The following is a 3,751-nucleotide window of genomic DNA, read 5'->3' as shown; positions in this document are numbered from 1 at the left end:
CTGACTTTCTGAATTTCTGAATTTCTGAATTTTGAATTTCTGAATTTCCGAATTTCTGAATTTCTGAATTTCCGAATTTCTGAATTTCTGAATTTCTGAATTTCTGAATTTCTGAATTTCTGAATTTCTAAATTTCTGAATTTCTGAATTTCTGAATTTCTGAATTTCTGAATTTCAATAAAAAATCGTTTCAGAAAATCTGAAATCCAAAAATCTGGATTTTCAAAAAACGAGAAAATTGTAAAACTCAAAAAAATCTGGAATTTAAAAAATTTATTCGAATTCCTGATCCATTAAATGAACGATTTTTTTTATTATCAATCAAAATTCTCGATACAGTTATTCAATTTTTCAGCATGGACGCTCTGAAACTCGTGCTCCACGACTTATGGCTCGCTGGTCAAGGCACAACTGCCACTTCTCTCTACGTCGGGTTCTTGAAACTTGTGACCCATCCATCCGTGATTTTGAAAATTCAAAAAGAGCTTCTAAAAATCACCCAAGGCTCCAGGGACCTCACTCTCCAGGACAGACCCAACACACCATACTTAAATGCCACAATTGCAGAAATTCAAAGATTCACTTCGGTGTTAAATGTGAATTTTTGGAGAATAAATGATGAATTAATCAGCTTTCGAGGATTCCAAGTTCCGGCTGGAACAATGATGACTGCTCAAATTGGAGCTCTTCATGTGAATGAGCAACTTTTCGAAAATCCAGATGAATTCGATCCGGAGAGATTTTTAAGGAACGAAAAGCTTCTTCAACAATTGATACCATTTGGAATCGGAAAACGATCGTGTGTAGGAGAACAGTTGGCACGATCGGAGCTGTACTTGGTAAATAAACTCTAATTAAGCTTAATTATCTCAATTACCGTGAAATTTATCATGATATTGTCAACTGATAAAATGTTGATGGCATCATACTTGCAAAATTCCGGGCCGGGCCTGAGGAAATTTTCAAGGCCCGGGAGCAAAAATTTTGTACTTTTGAGCCAAATTTTGAGCTCTCTATACAATTTTCTCCATTTTTTTGTTTTTTGGATTGCTTGTCTGTTTGATAAAAAAATATCAAAAAAACTCGGAAAAAATTTTTGATCGAAAAAAATCACATAAGGGTCCCCCCTTATGTGTTTTCTGAAATTTTCAAAACTTTTGGAATGACAGACCCGCCGGGCCGGGCCGGGCCTCCGAAATTCGGGAAAAAGCCCACATTATGATAAACAATTTATCAGTTGACAGGTTTTTGATATATGTTACCGGGATTGAGATAATTTAGGAATCCAATAGACGGAGACAGCTAGATACCACTGACTCCGTCTCTCAAACACTTCATATGACCTATCTTGGCTCCAAGAACAGCTAGAAATCAGGTTTTTTTTTGGGTTTCGGTGGATTTTACCCAACTAATGATAATAATGATAACTTTTAGGTCCTGGGAAACTTGCTACTTCGCTACGACATCCGTGCTCATGGTGCACTTCCAACCAACATGGATGTGTTCCCGTATAGTTCTGCAAAACTTCCCGACACTTCTGGAAAATTTGAATTCAGAAAGATTCAAAAAACGTAGATTTTTTATCGATTAAACCTTGAATACATAAATGTTATGTTTCTATTCTTTTTTGATAAAAAAAGACATTGAGAGTTCGAAAGAAAAAGTAAAACTTTTCCATTTAATTCAATTATTCATGTGCTACAGTTCAGACACCCTGATAAATTCTGAGCCAACCTATGTATACTTGCTTTTTGAGTTCAATTATTTCGGTTCCTTCGATAGATTTCAAAACTTTAAGAGCTGATAAAATATTTGTCATCAATAGGCAAACATTTTATCAGTTGAGCAGTTTTTTATATGTCTCATAGAAATTGAAATATTTAAGCTATTGAAGTTTTCTGCATTCATAAAGTAATAAAAAATATATATTAGTTGGGATTGTCTACTTTTCAAAATTCCCAACTTTCAAACCCTCCTGGAAAACCCAACCTTTCTAAATATGCTTTAATTTTGAAATTTCGACTTGCAAATTGAAAATCATGGAACACTTTTTTCGCCTGAATTTTCTGGAAAAATCCAAATGTCAAATCATAATTTTCAGCTGATTTTCAGACGTAGTTTTTGGTTTTTGGTTCGCACAAAAACAACAAACTTCAGCTGTTTCAAAAATCGAAGACTTTTCTCCAAGACAATAAATGGATTCCAACTCCACAAACTCTTCCGATTTATTTTATGATTCAACAAAGCTTTATGAACCATTAATGTTTTTTTACATTTTCTTTCTATTCTTAGTTTTCCCATTCTACGTTCATGTGTCCCGTTCGAACCGTGAACGAGATAAAGCCTCTTCCGTTTATCAGGTTATCAGTTATTTTTATAAAAGTATCATTCTTCAATATATCTCTTTAACATTTATTGTTATCACCTTATTTCCAATAGAATATTTTCTCAAACGCCATCCAAAGATTGTGATTTTTCCTGGAATAATATCGACAATCGCTGTGCTGATAGGTTTATTATCAGCACAAGTCAATTATCTCCTCATTTCGTTGTTAGCAATTCAACGTTTTTCCATTTATTTTCATCCATGGACTGAGAAATATCTGCAACTTTCAAAATGGAAATTTTGGTTTTTAATTATGTTTGAATATATTTTAGCTTTTATTGGACTCGGCATACATCGTAAAATGATTGGCTTAGTAAGTGATAATTAAACTCTAATTAAGTCATAAAAAATTTTTCAGTATTTGTATATCTGGCAAAATCTAATGCTTCTATCCTCGTGTATTTTGTACATCCCAATTGGTTTGAGTATTCGGAAGTTTAGTCATTTAGCTTCGTTTCAAGGCAATCAACCTCAGCGTTACATTCTTTGGCAGTTGGTTACTGTCGTTTCGGTAAAATTCGTACGTTTTTTTCCTCTGGTGGTGGGGGGACAGGAGATTTTTCGGAGGATTTTTATAGCCAGCGTATACATTCTTTCGTAACGGTGTCCAACGCTTAATGTGACTCTGCGTACAGCTGTCGTTCGCACCAATACTTCAATACTTGCCCCGACAAGTTCAACTCCTCGAGGGGCATATTTAATTTTTTTCAGATATACACATTTTCATATTTTATCATCCATCTTTCATCAACCGAAATTGAAATGGATTTTTATGGAACGTTTTTTCATGCACTGATAAGTATGAAAGCCACAGATGCATTGGCATTTCCTCTAGTCATTCAAATCTCGTATCTTGGTTGTAACCGTCAGAATTTGAAGACATTTTTGAAATCATTGAAACTCAAAAAATTATCATGGAAGTTGTTCGGCAATGGTCAAGTAGAGGATAGGAATCAGTCGATTTACATTTCAAGGTCGTCTGCGTTGGCGCTTCCTTAAATTTTCAAATGAAGAGTTTGAAGCGCTGAAGATGCGGCAAACAGGCTAGTAACTTCAAATATGTTAAATTTAAATATATTTCTAATATTTCGGAATTTTACAAATTTTGGAATTTTCCGATTCTTTTCGAATTTCGGAACTCTTTAATTTTTGAATTTTCGAATTTTTTTTGTTTATTCAATTTTTTACATTTCGTAACTATACGTTTTTTGAACTGCTCATTTTTTGAATTTTCGTTTTTTTTACGTGAGAATTTTTTTACGTGAGAAGCTTTTCAAAATCTGAATAAAAATTAGCTAATTTGAAAAAAAACAATAAAAACAAAACTTTATTGAAACTAGATATCCCAATCAGAATCAATTTTAT

At 33.5% G+C, this 3,751-nt stretch overlaps 2 protein-coding genes across 2 annotated transcripts in view; both read left to right on the top strand.

Moving 5' to 3' along the window:
- The window catches only part of CBG22835, a gene marked incomplete at both ends in the record, with an annotated part of 3,853 nt that extends 2,278 nt beyond the window's left edge, over positions 1–1,575 (top strand). The window contains 2 exons of the mRNA XM_002638242.1: positions 356–839; positions 1,435–1,575. Coding sequence (XP_002638288.1) covers positions 356–839; positions 1,435–1,575 — 625 coding nt within the window. The remainder of the gene's footprint in view (positions 1–355; positions 840–1,434) is intronic.
- The window catches only part of CBG22832, a gene marked incomplete at both ends in the record, with an annotated part of 19,509 nt that extends 16,157 nt beyond the window's left edge, over positions 1–3,352 (top strand). Inside the window, 3 exons of the mRNA XM_002638240.1 lie at positions 2,440–2,551; positions 2,745–2,888; positions 3,098–3,352. Of these exons, the coding sequence (XP_002638286.1) occupies positions 2,440–2,551; positions 2,745–2,888; positions 3,098–3,352 (511 nt within the window). The remainder of the gene's footprint in view (positions 1–2,439; positions 2,552–2,744; positions 2,889–3,097) is intronic.
- Positions 3,353–3,751: the final 399 nt, after the last annotated feature.

This window comes from Caenorhabditis briggsae, assembly GCF_000004555.2.
Source record: "Caenorhabditis briggsae complete genome, chrV, whole genome shotgun sequence".
NCBI classification, from domain to species: domain Eukaryota; kingdom Metazoa; phylum Nematoda; class Chromadorea; order Rhabditida; family Rhabditidae; genus Caenorhabditis; species Caenorhabditis briggsae.
Note: the sequence above shows the minus strand (reverse complement) of the source record. Positions and strands in the feature narration are given on the sequence as shown.